General features: G+C 42.8%; 1 protein-coding gene across 7 annotated transcripts in view; it reads left to right on the top strand.

The window, feature by feature from the left end:
- The first annotated feature begins 3425 nt into the window (after window positions 1–3425).
- LOC121535225 (E3 ubiquitin-protein ligase RNF220) overlaps window positions 3426–26011 on the top strand; it is a 169958-nt gene continuing 147372 nt past the window's right edge. For 4 of the 7 annotated variants that reach the window (XM_041842076.2, XM_041842075.2, XM_041842074.2 and 1 more), the window contains exons 1-2: window positions 3426–3786; window positions 15260–16080. In XM_041842076.2, coding sequence (XP_041698010.1) covers window positions 15432–16080 — 649 coding nt within the window. In that variant the 5' untranslated portion in view covers window positions 3426–3786; window positions 15260–15431. The remainder of the gene's footprint in view (window positions 3787–15259; window positions 16081–26011) is intronic. The other 3 variants (XM_041842080.2, XM_041842078.2, XM_041842077.2) reach the window with 1 other exon arrangement.

The following is a 26011-nucleotide window of genomic DNA, read 5'->3' as shown; positions in this document are numbered from 1 at the left end:
TGTGTGTGTGTGTGTGTGTGTGTGTGTGTGTGTGTGTGTGTGTGTGTGTGTGCGTGCGTGCGTGCGTGCGTGCGTGCGTGTGTGTGTGTGTGTGTGTGAGTGTGAGTGAGTGAGTGTCTGTGTACACGATCACTGGCAGACCGACACAGCAGACCCTGGTGATCCAGTGTGAACGGTGTGTCTACACGTCCAGATTGAAATAAGAAGAACAGCCCTTAATGTCATTTCTGTGGAGAAAGTTGTTCTCTCTCTCGCTCTGCATTGTCCGGCTCCCATCCTGAGCTCCAGTTCCTTTAATGCAGCATGGCCTCTAAAGTGGACTGTTACAGAAAGCAGGTGGTAGAAAGGAAGGAGGGGTGGTAGAAAGGAAGGAGGGGGGAGAGCAAATGAGTGAGTCTGCTAGCTGGCTGCATAGACTTGCACCAAAACACATTCAATTCTTCTTCCACCCTCCTTTCTGCTCCACACACTTATCTGGCATTGTCAGGGAATACAAGTCTTTACTCAAAGTCTCCCTGGTCTAAAAACTTGCTCTGTGTTTTATATAGTTTATTTTGTTTTGTGTGTATTTGTGTGTGTGTGTGTGCATGCGTGCGTGTGTGTGTGTGTGGTGCGTGTGATTGATCATTTATGTGTGTTAGGGGAGGGGGGGATACCTTTTGTAGACCTTTTCCCCAATAGAGAATCCTCATATGATCATGATGTGAGATGAAGCCTTCTAGCACCATGAATTATTCAATCAAGCGTGGATGGGGACTTTTTATTTAATGCTTTCATTGTCATGATAGCCGTACTTGGTTGGTTTAATGATCTCTCTATTAGAGAAGGCTTCAAATAGGAGCAGAAATGGCTACGCTGCTGCTGGTAAGTTACAGATACTCAGAGACATAGGGACCAATTTAAGTGTGCAGAAAAATTACAATTAATTTAGCACCATTCAACACAGCTACTGTCTAAAGATAACTGACAAAAAACTAATAGTCATCTCAAACACAGAAGTGACAGTTGCATTAATGACACAGTAAGGACAGTTCATTTATCTAAAACAGCTCCTTTTGTGTGAGATGTTATAGTCACAGACTCTGCAGTGTTGCCATGTGTCAGTATAATTAATAATTAAGACCAGAAATTAAGTGTATGTTATTGAGGCAGTGCTGTTGAAAGACACAATGGGCATTAATTGCTCTACCCTGTGCAAAGAGTCATGATGGACTGTACTACCTAGTAATTAAAATATTGTTTGAAAGGTTGCGAGTTAAACTCATATTATAGTTGTTTGGTGTTGTCTTAATAGTGAATTTTAACTAATAAACAGTAGTTTGTACACACCAGGTAGAATGTGTAAAAACACTCATTTGTTGCCTGTGCTGTGGGATAACTAAATGCAACATGAAATGTCTTGGCATGTGCACCTATTTCCTACTGTTCCACTGGGCAAAAACTGGTTGAATCAACATTGTTTAATAGTCATTTCAACAAAACAATTCAATGTGATGACGTTGAATCAACATGGAAAACTGATTCGATTTGTAAGAAGTCATCAATGTAAGGGAATTGTCTTTTTTTTCACCCAACTTTTAACCTAAATCCAATGACATGGTGACATTTTTGGTGGATTTCACGTTAGTTGACAACTCAAACAAATGTAAATTAAAACTAGAAGTTGAACTGATGTCTGTGCCCAGTGAGTTCTTTATCTGTTTATCTATTTTAACAGTGCAGTTGGGGCACCGGCCAGTTGTGAGTGAATGTGTCGATGTCCTCTATTTACATTCATATTTGAGTCATTTAGCAGACGCTCTTATCCAGAGCGACTTACAGTTAGTGAGTGCATACATGTGTTCGTCTATGCAGTGTGCTGGACTAGCTCGTTTCAATGTGTGTGTGATCCTTTTTGTATGATGATGCAAAAGGAACATTTCCATCCTGGATGGACAATAAAATTATATTCTATTCTATACAGTTCTAGTTTAAAAAGTCAACATCACCTTCAGTTTGACCCTAACACTCATCCCTTAACTAATGGTATATATTACAGAGTAGTTTAATTAGCTACTGTACTTCTAATCCCAAAACCTCAGCACCACATAAGGTTATATCAAAGGCATTTTAAGTCAATACACACCAGTCCATTTAGAAACATTAGAGGTTGAGCTGTGACATTTCGTTTTGAATTGAGAGAGACCTGGGACACAGATAGGCCTCTTCCTCCTTCCCTCTAGTCACACTCAAATAGAGGTAATTAGCAACACAACTAAGTGATAATGTATATGCATGCAACCCATATGCAAGACTACTGAATCCCCCTCCCACATTTCCCACTTTAGGGATTTTACAGTCCCAGATAACCTTGGCACTGTGGCTGTGGAATGAGATTAGTCTTCACATAACACTACATTGGATGTTCATTTTGATACTCAAAGACAAAGTAATTAAACAAAATAAGAGTTACATTTACCGTTGAAATACACTTTAAATACGATATTGTCCATCTACAGGAGCGGCAGGTAGTTTAGTGGTTAAGAGCGTTGTGCCAGTAACCGAAAGGTCGCTGGTTCTAATCCCAGAGCCGACTAGGTGAAAAATCTGTCGATGTGCCCTTGAGCAAGGCACTTAACCCTAATTGCTCCTGTAAATTGCTCTGGATAAGAGCGTCTGCTAAATGACAAATTATTATTATTTACTTTACAGCATAGTTTAATAAGAATGCTTAGTTGTTATGTTAGGTATGTGATACTAGTTACAGACACATTTCTCTCCTATTTGATGGACTATACATGCATTTCAATATCTTTCCAGCAGGTGGATAATATCTGAACAGACCATTGACTGGAACAGCCATGCAAGACCAATGCAATTGTTTTCCTATGTTGTTGACACCAACCCACAATATACAATGATTTAAACAATCTATATAAGCAACATCATGGTCACATACTTAGAAATGTTATTATGGTCATTAAGATTTTAAGGCTTGCAACAACAAACAAACAAAAATAATATATGTATATATATATATATATATTAAGTTAGGCTAAATGGTTTCTTGAAAACGTCTGTGGGTGTATTTTGTGTCTTGTATTGGATGGAGCAAAACAGTTTGTGTTCTTCACACATTGACACTGACAGTTTCAACACCTCTTCAACTGTGTTTAACACAGTAGAATAATTACTTTGCATAAGCAGCTTGTTTTGGAACTTTGTCATTTCACGGCTAGTCCTACTGTAACGCAGGCGCACTCAGATCTTTGATTGGAAATAGTATCCAGTTTAGATGTACCTTTTGTTTAGAAGTGGACTTAATTTCTAAGGCGAATACAGAAGAAAATGCATTCACTGTTCACAAAGCGCACTGGAACCCACCCTGGGGAAGATGGATGGATGGATTGAGAGAGGGGGGCTGGGGAACTGCAAAGGGAGGAACGTGGAAAGGGAGAGAATGTCAGTCATTGAGCAAACCAAGCGCTGAGCGGCAGCACTGCATCTAAAACACTGTTTGCGAGCGGCACATCTACCTTTTAGATACAATCTCTGCCTTTTCTTCGTTATTCCTCGACTCCACGCAGATTCCCTTTCTCTCAGCGGTACATGCAACTGACACCACTCTGAACACAAGAGCTGGTGACAGCCTGCCTCTCCACACCGCAACATTGCAGCGAGGTGTTACTACTTTCCTTCCCATGCGACTCCGTTATCTCCGGTGCTTTCGCCAACCTGCCACTGAAAAGTTTCGGTTGTGAGGATAAACGAATATCTAGGACCTTCAAAGGGATTGTTTATAACAAAGTAAGTACTCCGAATGTTTTGACAGTGATTGCATTGTGTTGTGCTCTTCTACCTATTGGAATTTGGTTGTCGTCCAACTTTAACGCACGACGAATCTGGCTGTAGGCTATCCGACTATTCTAAGCGTGAACTCAAGTATCAAATGTCTTAGCGGGCTACAGATTTTGTGGTTGTCACCCATGCCTCTTGAAATGTGAATGTTGTTCTCAATCAATGTTCAGAATTGTAAGTGTTTTTCTTAGACTAGGGTTTGGCATTTTATCATCAACCCATGTGACGCATGCATTAGGCTACCCTACTTTTCCCAGCGCACTGTTTCCAAAAAAGATGCATTCTAACTTCTGAACCAGTTCTGGGTAAGCTGGGTTTGAAACATTAGGAGTGTTTTACAAGTTTCAGGGTAACTGTTCAACTTTTCTCTTTGATCTTTTTGAGTTTGAGCTTTTACTTCATGTTTTGAACGTCGTGTTTATGCGCTCCTGTAGCGCTCTGTTCAAGTTTGGTCGGAAAAGGCATAGGCTATCCATCAAATGTGGAAAGGATCACCTGACATATAGCCGACATATAACACCAGAAGTTTTACTTTAAATCGAGGTAGGCCTATAAGTTGTTCTGAGTAGTTGCGTCCACTACCTAGATAATGGCTTACAGTGGGGGACATGGCCAAGAATTTACAACATTGTTCCATCTAATGCGCGTGAACTACTTTTAGTCATCCAAAGAATACCGTGGAGAAAAGTCACTAGTCACAGATTAAAAGTGAACGTTTTGGTGTCTTTGTGTAAAACCTCAATTAGGCTACCGTGTAATAAGGTGCTTATAACCATACTTGCCTGCGACTATTTTAAATACACCCACTATATATCGTAGCCGTTAATGCTTTTGAAACTAAAGAAAGACATATTTTAAGTTAATGACCGAGCAGTGGCCATAACATTTTCTGCACAGCACCCATACACAATAAACACATCTCTCACAAAGACTTTTGCTATTTGGACAAGTAATATTTTCACAAAATCTTAACAGTAGATTTACATTTAAGTAAAGCACAGTGTACATTTAGCCTTTTCTCTAGACTTGGTAGCCTAATGTTTGCTGTGTGTGTGTATGTGTGTGTGTGTGTGTGTGTGTGAGCGTACTTGAATAGCCTATATTTAAAGACAGACAGAGCAAATAGCCTACTTGTTGACTAAGGTTGCATAACAACCATCAATTATGTTCACTTTTATCCTCGGAAAGAAAAATCGAAAACTAGCCAAGATGTGGTCTGAGAGTGAGCCGAGAGAAAGGAGAGGGAAACACCTGTTTACGACGGACCACTACAATTTACATCCTGCCCCAAATGACTGGCTATAAGCTGGAAGGTTTCCGCCAACCAACGATTATAAACGAGTTGCTCCAAAGTATAAAGAGTCGAGGTTGATTCACAGTTGATTAAAAAATTAAAACAACCTATAACATAAAAAAATTAAAACAACCTATAACATTCATGAGCAGTGTTTGTAAAATATCAATCACTAATTGAACTTAATAAAACATTTTATAATTTTGCAATGATGTTATAGTATGTACGTTTTAGATAGGCATATTCGATTTTTTTTTTTTCAATTGATATAATAATTGTTTAACATTTAAAATGGAATGCAAGAGTGAACAAAGACTTTGTTAGCAAGTTGCCTTGTGTCTTTTATCAGTATGCTATTTTTCATCCATGATGAACATTTCAAATGTTTGCTTTCAAAATGTACTAAATTGCCTGTGTATGTTTACATGCCATATCAATTTGTAAAGCTGTTATAACAGTGGGCTGCGATTGATCAATGTTTTGTCCTACTAGAAAAAAATTGTTTACATATTTTTTATGAAATTATGTTGGCCTAATTGATATGGGTGTAAGCTAGCCTATTATTTAAAAAAGTAAAAACTTTAACATCTTATTTCACAAACATCACATGAAAAAAACCGAAATCTATTATTCAGAAATTGTCACATTATTATTGCCTGATTTAGGCTTAGACTACGTTTTCTAAAATAAAATCCCACTAAAACACACTTCCTATTTTTTTAATACCCAATGTCCACTTGAATTATAAATAAAAAAAGGAAGTTCTGTGTAGCCTATAGGCCTGACGTGCTCTCGCACATGCGTCTCATATTTGTCGGAGTATTTCTTCGTCTGATTATTTCTCTAATCATGGTAGGTTTTCAACAAGTAAAAAAAGTTAGTTTTTGGCATATGGTCTAGTAGGCCTATGATAGGATAATTGATACATCATAATTAAGATGATATGCCAGTTATGTGATAACATTTTAAATATTCAATTATGTGCAGACAAATCAGGATGTTTTGGGTCTTCTAAATGCGTTGAGCGGGTGGAATATGCGACTGATCTTTTCACAGTGTAACAATTTGTGGAGAAGAAGGACATTTCCATTTGGAAAAATATCTTTAACAAGTCCGGTTCTTAACCGATATTACACCTGTTGTGATTTTTATCCTTATTTTTAGGCTAATTAGGCCTACTGCTAATGGCCAATGGTATGTGAATTAATCACCTACATGTAGAACTTGGCTTTATTTCTCCCTTAGCCTATTCCAAACGACTGGGTACTCCTTATTTGTTTTGCGTGGGAAGAGTCAGGCAAAAAGAAAGTCGAGGTCGGAAGAAAAGTAAAAGATGATTTATTTGTCATGTTTCGATTTGTATCCCCAGTCCTTCTTTTCCATCCTTTCAGCAGCGATGTCAGCTGTTATTGCTTCCCATTGATCCTCTTGCAAAGTGAGAACTAAACTAAAATGTATGTCGATTACAGTGCCCGAATCAATACCTAGAGTTATTTTCATCTGGATTTGAGCGTTGTGGAATTAAAAAACCGGAGAGGAGAGCAAGCAGGCAGAATGAAACACCCTCCGTTCTCAATTAGGAGAGAGCGTCTTCTTCTCTGTGTGTGGTTCGAGAGTTGAACTAATGGGAGGGAAAGACAACAGAAGCTAAGATTTTCGCTGCTAAAAGTAAGCAATAGTTCATATTTGATCAATAGGGAATTATTAACGTCATGATATACATATTAATAATATATTTCCTTGCTAGGCTACTGATCATCCGTTTTATCCAGATTTACACAAACCCAGATGACATAGATAGTAAATTAACTATGGATTACTCTATCGCATCGTCTTGATGACGCTTGGTCTATTAGTCCTATCAATATCGAGGCTACTTCTTCGTTCTTTATTAAAAGCAGAATGGTCCGCCCACCACATCCCCTCCACCCGTCCCTATCATGTTTATATTTTGATTTACTAATAAACACTTGACTGAAAGCTAATTTGTCATGGTATGGTAATTGAAATTAACCTCTGTCGGTAAATAACAAGTGTTTGAACATAGGGTTTAGGATAAATATCTCTCGCATGCACCCACGGTTTCACCTTGTGCATTTTACATTTGTTTAAAAAAATATTTCTTCATAATTTTGAATAATTGTAGGTTAGTCAATCAAACGAAAATGTTTTATTTTCACCCAAATTACATTATTCTGACCACTTCCCCTGTCATTTAGAACTGGTTGCGTTTCACGATGCATTTTTAGTCAGAGCAAATATTTGAATTGTTTCAAATAAGGTTGTCTGGTTTTCTTTGTTGTGCGCTGGGGCTGAAAATGCTTAGACAATTGTTGTGGCTATTGGCTAATTCGTTTCATATTGCAATATTCGATCTGAATAATCGTACAATGTATCAGTTTTATTATTTCCTGTTTGTATGATATTGTTTTCAGTCATCCGCTTCATGGAAATATCGGCATCACGTTTTGAGTAACCTTAATTTTTGTACACATTTTTTTCTTCTGATTTGGAGTCTGTTTTAGCCAGTCTTGTGGATACTATGCTGTTTATGTCTGTAGGCGACTTAATGTCCATATTATATGAACTTTTCTGATTCTTTCTGTCATCAGTGCTTTTTGAATAGAGGGTACAAATCTGAGTCTCCAATATTTAATTGCAACGACAAGGAGATGAAGAGTATAGACTATGTAGCACTGGAACTGGTTAGGCCTGTATCTGCAAGAACATTTACTTGTTTTGCTTTTTCCAATGTACACATGCGTAGGAAATTACTATTATGAAAATGTATGCACTCACTAACTGTAAGTCGCTCTGGATAAGAGCGTCTGCTAAATGACTAAAATGTCAAATGTAAAATATTTGAAAATAATGCATTTTATTGAACAAGAATTGCAAATTATATTGAATTATGTTCCATTTTGATGAATGTTTTTTTTTCTCCATTTAGTAGCATATTGCCAGATATTTCCAAAAACCTTTTGTAATGGTTTGAGTGAATTGTACACAGCAGTATTATCTCTTCTCCATGAGAGGCATTGAGAACAGGAGACAGTTCAGGGTTAGCCTGACTAATTGGATGAGTTTTGTACAATATAGTTATCAGATATTGTCTTTCTCAGATTTCCTAATTTGTCAATTATCTGGACCAAAATTTAAGAGCTTGGAAATAAGTTAATTTTCTTCCCAGAAGGCATTATCAGTGCATTTGCTTCAATCGATTGTAGACAGATATCTTTGTGTACTTATTATCTTCCTACAGTCATGGCTTGGGAGTGAAAAGGCACAGATTGATGCACACACACCCAAGCACACACACACACACACACACACACACACACACACACACACACACACACACACACACACACACACACACACACACACACACACACACACACACACACACACACACACACACACACACACACACACACACACACACACACACACACACACTGTGTACTATACCCATGGATTATGAAAGCGTAGTTACTTTGTGTAAAGACTGCTTGGAAGTCTTCTAAACTTCAGTTTCATCCACAGCAACCAAAGCTTCCCTTAAATATCCCATGCCACTGCGCCTGTAGTAAGTAGCAGCTGTGTTGGCTGAATTAGTGTGTGGTGTTTTATATGTTGTCATAAGCATTTGGGGCATGCTATCACTGTGCTGCTCACTGTTTGTTATTGAACATCCAGTGACTGGCCAGCTAGGCCAGTGGAGTCCTCACTCCTTAGCCCAGTCCAGGGCTCACTGTCCCCAGGCTCAGCTCAAGCCCCATGCAGGGAGCTGGGAGCTTGGAGCCAGTGGCTCACAGAGGAGAAACACGACAAGACTCTCCTCTCCTCTCCTCTCCTCTGCTCTGCTCTCCTCTCCTCTCCTCTCCTCTCCCTCTCCTCTCCTCTCCTCTCCTCTCCTCTCCTCTCCTCTCTCTCCTCTCCTCTCCTCTCCTCTCCTCTCCTCTCCTCTCCTCTCCTCTCCTCTCCTCTCCTCTCCTCTCCTCTCCCTCTCCTCTCCTCTCCTCTCCTCTCCTCTGCTCTCCTCTGCTCTCCTCTGCTCTCCTCTCCTCTCCTCTCCTCTCCTCTCCTCTCCTCTCCTCTCCTCTCCTCTCCTCTCCTCTCCTCTCCTCTCCTCTCCTCTCCTCTCCTCTCCTCTCCTCTCCTCTCCTCTCCTCTCTCTCTCCTCTCCCTCTCCTCTCCTCTCCTCTCCTCTCCTCTCCTCAACTCTCCTCTCTCTCCTGTCCTCTCCTCTCCCCTCTCTCTCTCTCTCTCTCTCTCTCTCTCTCTCTCTCTCTCTCTCTCTCTCTCTCTCTCTCTCTCTCTCTCTCTCTCTCTCTCTCTCTCTCTCTCTCTCTCTCTCTCTCTCTCTCTCTCTCTCTCTCACTCTCTCTCTCTCTCTCTCTCACTTTCTATTTACAAATAGGTTGCATGGCTTCAGTGAGTGAGATGGTCAGTGGTGAGAGAGAGAAAGAGGGTTCTCTTTGTATTCCACGGCTGGCTTTGGCGCTTTGGGAGCTAGACACCTTGCAAATAATCTGGGTTTAGCGAGGAATTAGTTGGCTCAGGTGGGTTGTGTGAGGCAAACAGTCCATCGTCCCCTGAAATGAATAGACTCGGCAGGTCAGGAAACTAAAAAAAATATGAATCAATGTGTTTCGCTTTCCTTTTAGCTCACAACGGCTTATTTGGAAAGTAAATCCCATTCTCCTTTTGGCAGTTAGAGCTGAATGTCACTTTGGGTTGGTCACACACCGAGCCAATGGTTAAAATATACACAAAAAGAAAGAGAGTGCTAGGATTTCTTAAGATTTTGAAAGACTGATTACTATATATTTCATTAGTATTCTCCACTCTGTGTGGTACACTCCAGTAAAATGTATTAGTTGTTAGTGAACTGCCATACAAGCAGCATGGCACAGCTTGTCCATTCCTTATTGATTTTGCAGCTGAATATGCCCAAGTGTCATTATTTCTCAGCACTTCAGCATATTTTGTACAACAGCAACTGCTGCTGCTACATTTTATTGAATAACTCCCTGTATAGATTTCATATTGGCGAGCAGCACCTGATTTTGATTCAGAAGGAACATTTGAGCTATGTTGTGTACAGAGTCACAGAGGCAGACATGAATGACTATATTTGAATAGTATTGACTGTCCTCCGGACATCAACCACAACTATCTGTCTAGAATACTGAGTGAGATGTCCAGTGCGACGCAAACACACCCAGCCAACCCATCCACCACACAGACAGTTGACTCTGCCTGTCTGTGTCATAACGGCAAATATTTGATGCCACGTTCCCTGTGTCAGGCGGCTTAAATCTATTTGACTTTTACCTAGACGATCATGTCTTTACCATTTTAAGTGATGTCTCAAGAACTGGCACCCGTATTAAAAAATATCTTCCATAATGTCTAGAGGTTTTGTCCCCTTTAGCCTGAGTGGTTTTAAGGTGCCTATAAAAGGACGTTTGTCTAGTTAGTGTGAAATACAGTGTAATTAGCTGCTCTGAGATGTGCCAACATCTTCTCACTATGTGTAGTAGAACCACATGCAGATGAGGAGAGAAGAAACACTTCCTCTAATGTTTCATAGTCATGTTTCATAGAGTTGCCAGATTTGGTAGAGCAGTTTTAAAAGTCTATTTATTACTGTATTATATGCACATGTAAATGTGTCTGGTTCTAATATTATCTATAATCTATTTTTACATTTTGAGAGATTAACTTTTTTGTAATGTGTGGATTTTGAAAATGATCTGTTACTATGTTACTATGATGTTTTTTTAATTGATTAAAAAATGGACAGTAATTGGGTTTGTCCTGTGCATTTGAATTTTCTTGAATTAAAGGAAGTAATGCATTTAGATTTAGTTAGCTTATTTAGATGGTGTTAAAAAATAAATATACAGTCATATGAAAAAGTTTGGGCACCCCTGACAATTTCCAGGATTTCCATTTATAAATAATTGGGTGTTTGAATCAGCAATTTAATTTTGATCTATCAAATAACTGATGGACACAGTAATATTTCAGTAGTGAAATTAGGTTTATTGGATTAACAGAAAATGTGCAATATGCATCAAAACGAAATTAGACAGGTGCATAAATTTGGGCACCCCAACAGAAAAATCACAGCAATATTTAGTAGAGCCTCCTTTTGCTAAAATAACATCCTCTAGACGCTTCCTATAGCCTCTGATGAGTGTCTGGATTCTGGATGAAGGTATTTTGGACCATTCCTCCTTACAAAACATCTCCACTTCAGTTAGGTTTGATGGTTGCCGAGCATGGACAGCCCGCTTCAAATCATCCCACAGATTCTCAATGATATTCAGGTCTGGGGACTGGGATGGCCATTCCAGAACATTGTACTTGTTCCTCTGCATAAATTCCCGGGTAGATTTTGAGCAGTGTTTTGGGTCGTTGTCTTGTTCAAATATCCAGCACCGGCGTAACTTCAACTTTGTGACTGATTCTTCAACATTATTCCAAAGAATCTGCTGATATTGAGTGGAATCCATGCGACCCTCAACTTTAACAAGATTCCCAGTACTGGCACTGCCCACACAGCCCCACAGCATGATGGAACCCCCACCAAATTTTACTGTGGGTAGCAAGTGTTTTTCTTGGAACGCTGTGTTCTTTTGCCGCCATGCATAACGGCCCTTGTTATGACCAAATAACTAAATCTTTGTTTCATCAGTCCACAGCACCTTATTCCAAAATGAAGCTGGCTTGTCCAAATGTGCGTTTGCATACCTCAAGCGACTCTGTTTGTGGCGTGTGTGCAGAAAAGGCTTCTTCCGCATCACTCTCCCGTACAGCTTCTCCTTGTGCAAAGTGCGCTGAATTGTTGAACGATGCACAGTGACACCATCTGCAGCAAGATGATGTTGTAGGTATTTGGAGGTGGTCTGTGGGCTGTTTTTGACCGTTCTCACCATCCTTCGCCTTTACCTCTCCGATATTTTACTTGGCCTGCCACTTCTGGCCTTAACAAGAACTGTGCCTGTGGTCTTCCATTTCCTCACTATGTTCCTCACAGTGGACACTGACAGCTTACATCTCTGCAATAGCTTTTTGTAGCCTTCCCCTAAACCATAATGTTGAACAATCTTTGTTTTCAGGTCATTTGAGAGTTGTTTTGAGGCCCCCATGTTGCCACTCTTCAGAGGAGAGTCAAAGAGAACAACAACTTGCAATTGGCCACCTTAAATACCTTTTCTCATGATTGGATGCACTTGTCTATGAAGTTCAAGGCTTAATGAGCTCACCAAACCAATTGTGTGTTCCAATTAATCAGTGCTAAGTAGTTACAGGTATTCAAACCAACAGAATGACAAGGGTGCCCAAATTTTTGCATAGCCTATTTTCCACATCTGATTTAATTTCATACAACTTAATATTGCTACACTAAAAATCTTTGTCTGGACAATACCCCAGTACTCAGCTTTTATTAGAAAATGAATGGCATGCCACTGTGATCATTTTCTGTGATGACAGAGTAAATTATTATGCAGCCTCAGAGGGGTGCCCAAACTTTTTCATACGACTGTATATGATGATCTGTGGGTCCACGTCCCTTTATATACGTTCAGAGAGATCTACCCATCTACCAAATTACCACAACATCAACTTGCAAATTGTCTAAATATGTCCTCCCCATAGATAATGTGCCTACTCGCACAAGTGTGTGTTAGTTTGTGTGTGTGTGTGTGTGTGTGTGTGTGTTCTCTGCCTCTCCATAGTAGTTGAATGACACCGTCTGCCCTGGTCCTGTAATAAAATGTAAGAGTGGCACTTTCACGGTTGTCAACAATCTCTAAATATACTGACAGACAGGGAAAGTACAGGAGCTGTGGTCTGAATGAGGCTCTCTAAGGAAACTTAAGCCGCTTGTGTCTCCTATACTTGGCCAGCAGTCAGAGTTGACAGTCCATTTTTATATGTAAATTGGATTCATCTGCATTTTTCTCCTAAAACAACCAGACAGAACTATGTTTGACATCCCAACTTTTTACCTTTATTGAGTCCTATAGCTTATTTTATATCATTGCCTTTCTGATAGGAATGATATTATACTTCATTGTTGTTGACATTTCAATTTCTCAAGATATCATAACATTGTCACTTAAATATTTAATAATATGTTGTGTTTAATATTTCACTGACAGCTGCATCAGTCTACCTATAGTAATCAAATTATGACAACATGGGAATAATATCTATGACATTTCTATTATAAATGCAGATAAACCCTGTCAGTAAACATTTCTGAACTATTTTCCTATATCTATCTAATATATATATATTATAGGTAATTACAATGTTATTACAATTTTAATACAACTATTGTTTATCATTAGTGATAAGGATAATGATCCTCATTTGAGATCATTCTATTGTCAGACATAAATCTTAAACTTTTCAACTTATTATTCAGTCTTATCATATACATATTTAAAACTATGTAGTATATTATAAGACAAGCATGTAGTAATGAGATAGAAGCGTCTCAAGGCCTCCCTTCGGTATCAGTTTCCCGATGGCTCTGCATGGTGTGGAGCGGAGCAGAGGAGTATGTGTGTGTCAGTGTGTGTCAGGCTCCAGCCCACCGTGGGCTGACTCAACTGCCCTGGGAGCACAAGATTTGTTCCTGTAGCTCCGGCACCAGGCGGTTCTTCTCTCGGCTCTGTTCCCTCGCCTGCAGGAGAAAAATGATTAGCACATCTGTACAACACTCAGCCTACTTATGCTTTTGCTGGCTCTCGCTATAAGGGGATATCCTGTGTCCTTTTATTGGATTGTCAGTTTCACACTGAGTCCGTGGCTCCGCGAGCTGATGGTTATGATAATACAATTGAAATATCCAGGTACTTATCACTGTATTACCTGGCTATGAACACCTACATACAGTCATACTTTAGAGGTTATCCCAGGGTAGAGATCTGATACTCAGGGAAAGACTCTATGATGAAAGGGGGCATGGATGGGGCTTTAGTTATTGGTACATTTTCAAGGTGCTATTTTCCTGGATAGATTAGGGGGAAAGACAGAGTGTAATGTGATGCTTGGGCATCTGGCCAGACCTGAGCGCTGTAGTATAGTATAGTATAACCCATTTTCAACAGACATTCCCCTGACACTGTATGGCTACGTCCCAAATGGCACCCTATTCACTATATAGTGCACTACATTTGACCAGGTCCCATAGGCGCTATGTGATAATGTAAAGGGATTTTTTTGAGGTAGGCTGCATGTGTGTGTAATGTGCCAAAGCTCAGATCAGGTTTTAAATCGATTTGAATGGGTGTTCAGGACAGCTGATATCTATAAAAGATTTCTCAGCTAATTCTCATGGAGGGTCTGATGTGGGCAGATATTCTGTGTGGCTTTGAAGAGCTACAGCAGTGTGATGTACTTTATGATAGCATATGAACATACCTTAAATGTTTTCTGTGTGTGATATGAATGTAAATCTATGGAATATTAATACAAATATAGATTTATGAAATACAGATTAGTAAAACCCTGAATGTAACTTCAGTTTTTTTTTGGATTGTTATAGATGAGCTCTTAAAATGTCCATGTTATACCCTTAACTAGGACGACCTTCAAATTGCCCTTTGGGATAAAAATCTTTGAAACGTTTTTCGCCAGCGTTTCATTATTAAATCACCTCACACACTTTGTCCAATCTGACCATCTAATCCTCCTGAGGGTCTCAGTCTGTTTCACTGCTCCAGAGGTCAAGAGGTGAAGTGCAGCTAATTTATTCATTCAGTCAAATTTTCTGGCTGTGCAGATGGCAGCCTGATATGATATCACTATCACAATCCCATTGGAGTAGGCAGCCTGGGGACCAGGGACGAGTGTTCACATGAGCAGGCCCAGCCTTATCAGATTGACGAGCGCTGCCCTTATCTGTGACAGACGGTTCTGGTCCAGCTGCAGGCAGGGGAGGGAGAGATGGAGAAATAAGCTGCTTAGATAGACGTGATCCAACCCCAGATCTCTCTCTGAGGAAAAGTTTGTGACTCTTCTTCAAAGAGGCTCTGTCATGTTGTTTGAAATAGTTTGATGGCTGATGCTGAATGACACTTCTTGTGTGTCCTGTTACAGACGGTGACCTGAGGAGGATGACCCCACAGTGAGACTGGAACCTTCCGTGAGGACCCACCTTCCCCTGACCTGCGTGTCCAGAGCCTCCTCCCGCACCCCGGACACACCGCCCCACTCCTTCTTCTCTCAGCCCCTCCTCTGGGCCCAGGACCCCCCCACCCCAGGTACCAGGATGGACCTGCACCGGGCCGCTTTCAAGATGGAGTCGTCCTCCTACCTGCCCAACCCTCTGGCGTCCCCGGCACTCATGGTGCTGGCATCCACCGCCGAGGCCAGCCGCGATGCCTCCATCCCCTGCCAGCAGCCCCGCCCCTTCGGCGTGCCTGTCTCCATGGGCGAAAAGGACATGCACCTGCCCTTCAACAACGGCTCCTACACCTTCGCCTCCATGTACCACCGTCAGGGAGCCGTTCCCGGGGGCTTCCCCAACCGGGACTTTCCCTCCTCCCTGCTGCACCTGCATCACCAGTTCGCCCCTCCAAATCTGGACTGCTCCCCCATCAGCATGCTGAACCACAGCGGGGTGGGGGCCTTCCGACCCTTCGCCTCCCCTCCAGAGGACCGCGACGGGGCAGGGGGCTATCAATCAGCCTTCACCCCAGCCAAGCGCCTCAAAGGCTGCCTGGATGTAGACGCCTCTCCCCACCTGCGCTACACGGACGCTGAGGGTAAAGAGTATGACTTTGGGGGCGCACAGATCCCCTCCAGGTCCCCAAGCGCCCTCAAAGCAGTTGAGGATGCTGGGAAAAAGATTTTTGCAGTGTCAGGCCTATTGTCCGACCGTGAGACGTCATCAAGCCCAGAGGACCGCATCGAACGCTGTGAGTACATTTACTGTTGTCTAATGTTTCACAAAGGTCTGATTAATCTGTAAAGTAAAGGAACATAAAACACGTGTAATGATGATCACTAATAATGATAACCCATTATTTGCTATCTTTATTATCAAATCATGCCTCACAAACAATATGATTTTGATATAAATTGACAAGAAAACATTGATCTAAAAACAACACATACTTTATACTGTGGTTTAGTAGAGACTGCAGCACCCATTCTATGTGAGAAGTGTATTCAACTACCAGAGAATGTTCAGATAGTGTTCCACAGAGCACATTACAATGAACTCCACAGATCTAATTCATAAATGAGATGGAGGTTTCTCTTGGCTTAGTTCAAGTGAAAGAATTGGGAAAATTCAAAGGATGGCATAACCTTTCCTGACCAGGGCGTGCTCAGAAGAATAAGTATGCTGCTGAGAGGGAGCCCAGTAATATAACTGGCAGTAATTCACCCTGTGAACCTTAACTCCAAATACAGTAGCAGGCTGTAAAAACCAAAGACATTTCCATAGGCCCACTCAGCCTTAAACCCACACACACAGACACTGTCCTCTCCTCTCACTGTGCTCTGTGATGAATGCATACACACATGCTCATGTGCGAGCTTGTGCTCTCTCTCTCACACACACACACACACACACACACACACACACACACACACACACACACACACACACACACACACACACACACACACACACACACACACACACACACACACACACACACACACACACACACACACACACACACACACACACACACACACACACACACACACACACACACACACACACACACACACACCACACACACACTCCCCTACCGATTATGTCCTCTGTCACCACCACAGCACACTACACTGACTTTCTGGTCCCTTCTTTCTGCCTTTCCCAGTCCCTCCCTGTCCCTGTTTCACTCTGACTCCCACAAGCTCTGGGACATTAGCATTCGCCAATGAGCGGAGGCCATTTGGATCACTGTTTGAATCTGATTACTTGGGAAGTGACTCGCTACAAGATGGGGCACAGTCCTGTCATCAGCATTCATCATACCACTGGACTCACCCAGCCAATGTGGCAAATGAACAGGGGATTACCCAGCTTTCCAAACTTTGGCAGGAGACTCTAACAGAAGGGGGGTTCAATTGGAGTACCCACCACCCCTGTCACCCCCCTACCCTCCTCTCTCTCTGCACAAGCACTAACAACTCCTACACACGTCAACACAATCTATATGATCTTGTGACGTATTGGTGGGAGAGAGAGAGAGACAGAGAGAGAGCGAGATAGAGAGAGCGAGAGAGTGAGTCTCTCCGGATGAGAAGGGGACTGAGGCCTCATTATGGTTGCGGGTATTTCCCTGTGCTTTTTCTCCATCTTTCTCTCTCTGTCTCAGTCCCTCTTTCTCTCTCTGTCTCAGTCCCTCTTTCTCTCTCTATCTCAGTCCATCTTTCTGTCTCTGTCTCAGTCCATCTTTCTGTCTCTGTCTCAGTCCCTCTTTCTCTCTCTGTCTCAGTCCATCTTTCTCTCTCTGTCTCAGTCCATCTTTCTCTTTCTGTCTCAGTCCATCTTTCTCTCTCTATCTCAGTCCATCTTTCTCTGTCTCAGTCCCTCTTTCTCTCTCTGTCTCAGTACTTCTTTCTCTCTCTGTCTCAGTCCATCTTTCTCTCTCTGTCTCAGTCCACCTTTCTCTCTATGTCTCAGTCCATCTTTCTCTCTCTGTCTCAGTCCATCTTTCTCTCTCTGTCTCAGTCCATCTTTCTCTCTCTGTCTCAGTCCATCTTTCTCTCTCTGTCTCAGTCCATCTTTCTCTGTCTCTGTCTCCGTCCATCTTTCTGTCTCTGTCTCAGTCCATCTTTCTCTCTCTGTTTCAGTCCATCTTTCTCTCTCTGTCTCAGTCCATCCTTCTCTCTCTGTCTCAGTCCATATTTCTCTGTCTCAGTCCATCTTTCTGTCTCTGTCTCAGTCCATCTTTCTCTCTCTGTCTCAGTCCATCTTTCTCTCTCTGTGTCAGTCCATCTTTCTCTCTGTCCATCTTTCTCTCTGTCTCAGTCCATCTTTCCCTCTCTCTCTCTCTCAGTCCACCTTTCTCTCTCTGTCGCAGTCCATCTTTCTCTCTCTCTCTCAGTCCATCTTTCTCTCTCTCTCTCTGTCCATCTTTCTCTCTCTGTCTCAGTCCATCTTTCTCTCTCTGTGTCAGTCCATCGTTCTCTTTCTGTCTCAGTCCATCTTTCTCTCTCTGTGTCAGTCCATCTTTTTCTCTCTGTCTCAGTCCCTCTTTCTCTCTTTTTGTCTCCCATTTCCTCTCCCTCTCATTGGGAGGGCTAGAGCGCGACAGGCGTGCTGTGCATAAGGAGAGATCGAACCACCCTTGATCAAACACATGAGAGACAAGGGCGGCGAGCTGAGACTGATCCGATAAAAACACCACCAGAGGAGCAGGGAGGGGTATGAATGACACACCCAGCCAGAAGAAAGAGAGGGAGAGAGAGATAGGGAAGGATAGAGAGAAATAAATAGAGGGGGAGAACTGAAAGAAATAGCATTTCTCATAAAGGATTACTTCTTATATGAGTCCTGTTTAAAGCCACTTTGGTGGTTTTAAGGAACTGTACATTTCAGCCCAGCTAATGATATCAGTGTTTTTGTGGTCACATTTATGTAGAACCAGAGAGATGCATTTCAATTTCTACTTTGTAACGTGTAGTGTAGATGGAAGAAGTGAAATAGATGGAATTACATGTTCTTCGTTTTGAGTTATTGGGAAATTGCAAAATGCAGCCACATGAATTCTCCCGAAGAAAGGCTTATGAATACCATCCAGATCTACTGCTATTGTGCCTTAAGCTGATATTGGTGTCATTTGATTAGAATATGGCCTGGTTCATCCTCACTGATATAGAGGAGATTATGGTGGAAGGGGACCGGGGGACTAGGGGACCGGGGGTTTGGCATCCCCAGTGAGGAGCAAGGCGGCATGGGCGTAGTGTATGGAGAGGACTGGGAGGGGGGAAATTATTTTGAGAGCTGGAAGCTGTTTTCTGTTTTGGAGTCTTGTCTAATTCGATTAAACCTGGGCCCACCAAGGGCTCTAATGCAATTGAATCTCCAGCACTTTTATATAAGAGACTTAAATTGGGTTCCCCTTGACTGGATATCTAGCTGCTTGCTGTCACTCCTGGAACAGTGTCCCCTCAGTGTTAAGCCCCCCAAATCTTCCCAGTACGGTCACTGGCACGTTTTTAATACGCTATGCTGTCAACCATTAAACCTCCACATAAAGGTCCCATCATGGCATAATATATATGCATAATATACGCATGTCACATTATAAGCTGTTACCAGATGTATCCTCTGAAATCAGGAATAAAAAGGTTTTTCCTTCTATACTGTATTATTTACAGGCATAATGAGTCATTTGCCTGTTTAAAATACACATTAATATTTACACTGAAACAGTCACATGCAGAAGCTCAGTGAAGACAGAAGAACACTTGTTTGTTTGTGAGAGTGATTTTATATTTGTGTATCTCTGTGTGTTTTGTGTGTGTGCCATTTATTTTTATGGATATAGTGTGTGTGTGTTTGTTCCTGTGTGAATGTGTGTTTTGTGAGCGTGTACGTCTCCCTGTGTGAGTGTGTGACAGCTGGAGATTGTTTGTTTGTTTTTTCCTCACCACACATTTGCACGGCAGAGCTGAGCATTGAACATGACCCTGAACAGCTAACCCACTTCCACAATTCCATTCCACAAAGCACCCCAACAAGCCTGACTTAGGGAGGAGAGGGGGAGAGAGAGAGAGAGAGAGAGGAAAGTGAAGACTGTGTGCGTGTGAACGAGAGAGAGCAAGAAAAAGTGAGATAAAAGGAGAGATCAAATAAATAATAAAAAAGGAGGAAGAGTAATCAGCGTGGTTTTGAGCTGAAACACAGACCCCAGCTGCCTTCCTGAGCAGCTGAAATAAAAGAGATGAATCCTTAAGACAACAGAGTATAGCCACGCGGGCTTCCTTCCTGACGTGACCAAGCTGTGAGCCGTACAGGCCTGTCTCCATAAATCCCCACTGATTTACGGGGTGCTGGGTGCCTGGCAGGGCCACAGTTAACCTCCACCACCCCGGTCGGTCAGGACTGGGGCTAGCCACTGACCAACCCACCGCCAAGTCAGTCAGAGGACAGGCCAGTCAGGCTAGGCTAAATATCCCATCTAATGTCTGTCTGGGAGAATAAGGATTCAGTCCCTCCCACATTTTATTCAAGACCCCCTGAGTTTCAGGTTTAGGTTTAGGGTAAAATTATTTTGTGATGATTCTGAATATTATCAGCTAGGTTGTTGTGATATAAAAATGAATGCAGTACAGTATGTAGATCCATCTCCATACCTGGTTCTGTGACACCGGTTGCCAGGCAGATTGTTCAGTTGGTGACTTTAATGATTTGCTGGCCCGTACCTTTCCCTCTCCCTCTCCGTCACGATGATTGATGCAGATTTTCATGTTTGTCATTCCTGCCTTGTAGATCTGTCACCCAACGTGCAGTTATTCCACCGTTCTTCACATCCAATGTTCAAAAGAGCAACGTGTGCTGACAGCTGTTAAAACACACAGTCAGTCGGATGGGGAGATTTCTTTTTCAAAGAGCATATGTCATCAGTGTGGTTGTTATTCCCAGGGAAATATTACAAACTTTGGGAAACAGTTGCAGGAAAAGGAGACAATCACAGAGAGGATCCTCAAAGAGGAGGATGATAGTGATGATGGTGCTAAGAATATAAAATGCCTTAGATGAATAGAAATCCCTTTATATTTGAATTCCTGTAATCTTATGAGGCTCTTGAATTGTTTGTTTAGTTACAACAACCCCTATTCATTTCATTCCAGCAGGTGAAGACTTAAATAACCAAGGAGATAAAACATTGTCTTCCCCACAAAAATCTGCTCCCATCCTCCTCTTGCCCTGATCTCATTCCTTCTCCCTCCCTCGCTCTCCTCTCCCTGTCACAGTCTAGTGGCAAGGTTAAGTTAAGTAAGAGTGTTCTAATAATCAGGCTGCACCCGGGTGCTCGTCTGTGCTTACCCAGATGTTAAAAGGCTTGTCCTCTCATGTTGCCTCCCTGTCAGTCCCTGTGCCCATCCCCCCTGCCCTCCCTCCTGCCTCCTCTCCCACCCAGCTCCTGGGTGCTGTGGCCCTCTGGCCTGGCCTCCATTTCTTTGTTTAGTCTCTTTCTGTCTCTCTCTCCCGTTGGGTGGTTGTTGGCAGTAGACAGCAGGTGTCTACCCACCACAGCGCTGTGTTAAAGCGAAGAGCAGTGAGCTGTGCCATTGTTGCAGCGCAATGCAGATCAAGGATTAGCGCTTCCTGCCTGGGCTTTGTTGGCTCGGCCACTTGAATTGGACACAGAGTGTGCGGCCTCGATTATTGAAACGAGCCGCTGGATCCACTGTTAGGGAAATGAACGGGGGGAAATTAGATGAGCGGCGACACCCTCCTCCAACGAACAGTTGGGCTCTCTGGACTAGTAAACAGCTGGGCTCTCTGGACTAGTAAACAGCTGGGCTCTCTGGACTAGTAAACAGCTGGGCTCTCTGGACTAGTAAACAGCTGGGCTCTCTGGACTAGTAAACAGCTGGGCTCTCTGGACTAGTAAACAGCTGGGCTCTCTGGACTAGTAAACAGCTGGGCTCTCTGGACTAGTAAACAGCTGGGCTCTCTGGACTAGTAAACAGCTGGGCTCTCTGGACTAGTAAACAGCTGGGTTCTCTGGACTAGTAAACAGCTCCTCGCAGTTCTCAGTTAAAGGAGGGGCTGTTAGAACACATTGAACACAAGCCCACAACTTTTTATCTGTTTTTCTCATAATGTGGAGCTAGAAAGAGAACTTGTTTCAGCTCCAGACAATATGAGAACATAAGTCTCAATAGAAGGGACGATTAAAGTCGTAATGTAAAACAGGAAGCTTTATGTAGCTAGTAATATTGTGGCGGTATGTTTTCCCTGACAATGGGCTTTATTATTTTTGCTGTGTGTGCCTGTGTGCGAGTGTGTGCGCGTTATTTATGCTGTGGGTGTGTGTGTGTGTGCAGCAGCAGTATGGGGGGCCCAGTCTCCATCCGTTCCTCTCGGCCCCCTCCATTTCATCTCCCAGGCCCCGGGTCAGCCCCATTCCCATGGTCCGGATTTCAGCCCTGTGCTGATGTCACTCAGCCGCTATAAAACCCCAGTGAAACCAGCCCGCTGAGTCCAGTAGAACCTCCACAGCTGGCATGCAGTTCCGTTCCTCCGTTACCTAGGGGTCAGGCTGCTAGTCAGGGCACCAGGAGGGCAGAACACCCTGGAGGTCCAGTCCTCCATCCCCCCTATCCCCCCTTTCCCCCTTTTATGAAACAGGTTTTTGTCTGTAGTCTCAGGAAAGGGGAAGGAACAGATTCTCTAGTTGTTACTGACTGACTCACGGTGTCCAGAGCTGTAGGGTTTATTTCTCTGGAGAGCCCGTATTCCACGGTCCTCGGCCTGCCCATGCTAATGCAGACGTGTTAAAAGGTCTGTCACCACCAGAACACCCTTAAAGAGCCAGGGCCTGAATCTGCGCTCCTGCTAACAGGTCCCCACCTAGAGCAAAGCCAGACCCCCATGACAGCTGGCATGTCTTCTATCGCTTTTATTCCCCCTTTTCTTTTATCTTAATTTTTCCTATGTTCCTCTCCTTTTCTCTTTCTCCTCCCTCCCTCCCTCTCTTTCTCCTCCCTCCCTCCCTCCCTCTCTTTCTCCTCCTTCCCTCTCCCTCGCCAGCTCTGCCCCCCTTCTTCTCGTCTCTCTAATCTTCTCACAGTTTGTGGATGCAGTCTTCTGTGACAGGTTTGTTTCTAAAAAGCCCACTTGGCAAAAGGACACATATATGTTACGCCCTTAATTTGGAATAATTCATCGGCAAGTGATTGCGGCCTCTGAAGCGCTGCTGTGAGAGGCTGCGTTTGGGATCGTTACCTGTTTTAACGCACGGTTGCACAATGTTTCAGTGTTGCAGACTGGAGCTGTGCCACAATAACAGTCCTTTTTTAGACCATTACCTCATGAAATGCACCTGTAGCTTTTGTTTCGGTGCCATTTAGTCTTCACTGAAAATATGCTAGAGTGGTTTTTCAGTAGGTAAATCTGGAGAAACAAAAACTAGAAAACATAACCATTGAATGAATGGGTATTACAGTGAATTACCAGCAAACGAATAGGCATGTTTCAAACCGTTCAAGTGGGCATTTCCTTGTTATTCACACCATGCTCCATCAGATACAGAAACATTGTATAATCACAGTCTCAACTGCTGATCACAGAACCATCATGAATAAAGCAAGGCGTCCATACTGCCATATGTCCAATCCTATCTGCTTGGTCCATCACACTGACCCACAATGCAGTGGTGCATTTGTGATGGGTGACAGCCATTAGGAAAGTGTTGCCATTCTCCCCCTAGCTACCTTCATGTCACTCTCCCTCCATCCAGTCCTCCTCCCACTAGCCCCAATTAATTATTTATCAGCATGTATCATCTATTTACCTTTGTAATCCATCTGTCAGCAAGCCTATTGATTCAATTCTGCATTCTAATTGTGCGTCCTCTACTCAGCTGCTATCTCATATTGAAATCCAATAGCTGTCACCCACCTAGCCTCTTTCTGTACTAGTTACCCAGCCTCTTTCTGTACTAGTTACCCAGCCTCTTTCTGTATTAGTTACCCAGCCTCTATCTGTATTAGTTACCCATCCTCTCTCTGTGTTAGTTACCCAGTCTCTCTCTGTATTAGTTACCCAGCCTCTTTCTGTACTAGTTACCCAGCCTCTTTCTGTATTAGTTACCCAGCCTCTATCTGTATTAGTTACCCATCCTCTCTCTGTGTTAGTTACCCAGCCTTTCTCTGTATTAGTTACCCAGCCTCTCTCTGTACTAGTTACCCAGCCTCTCTCTGTGTTAGTTACCCAGCCTCTTTCTGTATTAGTTACCCAGCCTCTATCTGTATTAGTTACCCAGCCTCTCTCTGTATTAGTTACCCATCCTCTCTCTGTGTTAGTTACCCAGCCTTTCTCTGTATTAGTTACCCAGCCTCTCTCTGTACTAGTTACCCAGCCTCTCTCTGTGTTAGTTACCCAGCCTCTTTCTGTATTAGTTACCCAGCCTCTATCTGTATTAGTTACCCAGCCTCTCTCTGTATTAGTTACCCATCCTCTCTCTGTGTTAGTTACCCAGCCTTTCTCTGTATTAGTTACCCAGCCTCTCTATGTACTAGTTACCCAGCCTCTCTCTGTGTTAGTTACCCAGCCTCTCTCTGTATTAGTTACCCAGCCTCTCTCTGTGTTAGTTACCCAGCCTCTCTCTGTATTAGTTACCCAGCCTCTGTCTGTGTTAGTTACCCAGCCTCTCTCTGTATTAGTTACCCAGCCTCTCTCTGTATTAGTTACCCAGCCTCTCTCTGTATTAGTTACCCAGCCTCTCTCTGTATTAGTTACCCAGCCTCTCTCTGTATTAGTTACCCAGCCTCTCTCTGTATTAGTTACCCATCCTCTCTCTGTATTAGTTACCCAGCCTCTCTCTGTACTAGTTACCCAGCTTCTCTCTGTATTAGTTACCCATCCTCTCTCTGTATTAGTTACCCAGCCTCTCTCTGTACTAGTTACCCATCCTCTCTCTGTATTAGTTACCCAGTCTCTCTCTGTACTAGTTACCCAGCCTCTCTCTGTATTAGTTACCCATCCTCTCTCTGTATTAGTTACCCAGCCTCTCTCTGTACTAGTTACCCAGACTCTCTCTGTATTAGTTACCCAGCCTCTCTCTGTACTAGTTACCCAGTCTCTATCTGTATTAGTTACCCAGTCTCTATCTGTATTAGTTACCCAGCCTCTCTCTGTATTAGTTACCCAGTCTCTCTCTGTATTAGTTACCCAGCCTCTCTCTGTATTAGTTACCCAGCCTCTCTCTGTATTAGTTACCCAGTCTCTCTCTGCATTAGTTACCCATCCTATCTCTGTATTAGTTACCCAGCCTCTCTCTGTATTAGTTACCCAGTCTCTCTCTGTATTAGTTACCCAGCCTCTCTCTGTATTAGTTACCCAGCCTCTCTCTGTATTAGTTATCCAGCCTCTCTCTGTATTAGTTACCCAGCCTCTCTCTGTATTAGTTACCCAGCCTCTCTCTGTATTAGTTACCCAGCCTCTCTCTGTATTAGTTACCCAGCCTCTCTCTGTATTAGTTACCCAGCCTCTCTCTGTATTAGTTACCCAGTCTCTCTCTGTATTAGTTACCCATCCTCTCTCTGTATTAGTTACCCAGCCTCTCTCTGTGTTAGTTACCCAGCCTCTCTCTGTATTAGTTACCCAGCCTCTATCTGTATTAGTTACCCAGCCTCTGTCTGTATTAGTTACCCAGTCTCTCTCTGTATTAGTTACCCAGTCTCTCTCTGTATTAGTTACCCAGCCTCTCTCTGTATTAGTTACCCAGCCTCTCTCTGTATTAGTTACCCAGCCTCTCTCTGTATTAGTTACCCAGCCTCTCTCTGTATTAGTTACCCAGTCTCTCTCTGTATTAGTTACCCATCCTCTCTCTGTATTAGTTACCCAGCCTCTCTCAGTGTTAGTTACCCAGTCTCTCTCTGTATTAGTTACCCATCCTCTCTCTGTATTAGTTACCCAGTCTCTCTCTGTATTAGTTACCCAGCCTCTCTCTGTATTAGTTACCCAGCCTCTCTCTGTATTAGTTACCCAGTCTCTCTCTGTATTAGTTACCCAGCCTCTCTCTGTATTAGTTACCCAGCCTCTCTCTGTATTAGTTACCCAGTCTCTCTCTGTATTAGTTACCCAGCCTCTCTCTGTATTAGTTACCCAGCCTCTCTCTGTATTAGTTACCCATCCTCTCTCTGTAT

This window comes from Coregonus clupeaformis, chromosome 21, assembly GCF_020615455.1.
Source record: "Coregonus clupeaformis isolate EN_2021a chromosome 21, ASM2061545v1, whole genome shotgun sequence".
NCBI lineage: Eukaryota > Metazoa > Chordata > Actinopteri > Salmoniformes > Salmonidae > Coregonus > Coregonus clupeaformis.
Note: the sequence above shows the minus strand (reverse complement) of the source record. Positions and strands in the feature narration are given on the sequence as shown.